Source organism: Nannospalax galili, unplaced genomic scaffold (assembly GCF_000622305.1).
Source record: "Nannospalax galili isolate Female #2095 unplaced genomic scaffold, S.galili_v1.0 scaffold768, whole genome shotgun sequence".
NCBI lineage: Eukaryota > Metazoa > Chordata > Mammalia > Rodentia > Spalacidae > Nannospalax > Nannospalax galili.
In genome coordinates this window covers 4,892,187-4,893,520 of record NW_008360317.1, presented here as the reverse complement: position 1 = coordinate 4,893,520, position 1,334 = coordinate 4,892,187, and the positions used below count along the sequence as shown (strand labels likewise).

The 1,334-nt window shown below is 44.1% G+C and overlaps 1 protein-coding gene across 2 annotated transcripts in view; it reads left to right on the top strand.

The window, feature by feature from the left end:
- The first annotated feature begins 411 nt into the window (after positions 1-411).
- The window catches only part of Alox5ap (arachidonate 5-lipoxygenase activating protein), a 27,357-nt gene continuing 26,434 nt past the window's right edge, over positions 412-1,334 (top strand). For both annotated transcript variants that reach the window (XM_017796091.2, XM_008825040.3), the window contains exon 1: positions 412-533. In XM_017796091.2, coding sequence (XP_017651580.1) covers positions 464-533 — 70 coding nt within the window. In that variant the 5' untranslated portion in view covers positions 412-463. The remainder of the gene's footprint in view (positions 534-1,334) is intronic.

The window sequence follows — 1,334 nt, the reverse complement described above, 5'->3', positions numbered from 1 at the left end:
TTGAGGGATGCATTAGTTTTCTTTCTCCCTTGTTCCAGTATGTTCCATGAGCATTTTTTAAAGTCCCATTTTCCTCTGATCCTTGTTGGGCTTGTGGTAGCCAGGTCTAGGGCCAGGATTCGTGCTGAATGCTCCCAGAGAGGTTGGCCATGATAAGCAGTACAGGAGAATGTGAACCTGCTTTTCCCTCAGGCCCTACTTTTCCTGATAGGTTACACTGAACCACAACCCAGTCACTCTGTTAGCTAATAATTTAAAAAGAAAGAATGAAAAAAAGAGGAAGAAGGAGGGGGAAGAGAAGGAGGGGGAGGAAGAGCAGCAGTACTGTGTAACTGTGTTGGGGACTTTCAGAAATTCTAGTGCTAAAAGCCAGAGTACCCGCTGGTACTTCCCCTTTCTGCACAGTGAGGCTGTGGCACTGGGACCAGACCAGTCAGTCCCCTCCGGAGAGCCTGAAGTAAGCATGGATCAAGAGACCTTGGGCAATGTTGTCCTGTTGGCCATTGTCACCCTCATCAGCGTGGTCCAGAATGGTAAGGGAAGCCCCTCCCCCAGGGAGGGTGAGGGGTCATTTTGTTGATGGGTGTTTGTAAGTCAGGTTTATGCAGTTTTGTGTGCACACATTTACTTTTGCCTTATCTCTACTTCTTTGCATGTGAGGGTATAAAAGTGTGAACATTTCTGTGTGAATGCGGGTTTTCCTTTTTTTAGACTTTCATTTTAGTGGTGATAGCAGGTCAGGTTTGCAGAGAAAAGGCAGCAAACTGAAGGGCTGGTGCAAAAACTCGACCTAAGTGTCTGCAATTAGTGTTTTAACTATTCATGAATATGAAAACCAAAGGGTGGAAGGCAGGGACCCGGGAAAGGAGGCCTGGGATATGCTTGTCACTTGGGTACTACTGGGCTGAATGAACTTACCTGTAGTGCAACTGAGGTTAGCTGTCATCTCTAAGTGTGTGTGTGTGTGTGTGTGTGTGTGTGTGTGTGTGTGTGTGTGTGTGTATGTATGTGTGGAGGGGGGGATGGACTCACTAGCACTGTTTTACTTCTATATTTTTAAAAATTTCTTTTGAAGAAAAATGCAATGTGCAAACTTTTTTCTTGTGGTGCTGAGGATGGAACCCAGGACCTTACACATTCTAAGCAAGTTCTCTACCACTGAGTGAGCTATACCCCCAGCCCTTCAATGTATAGATTTACACCCATACCCACACATCTATCATCTCTATCTATCTATCTATCTATCAGATCTATCTATCATCTATCTATCTATCTATCTATCTATCTATCTATCTATCTATCTATCTATCTATCTATCTATCTATCAATCTATC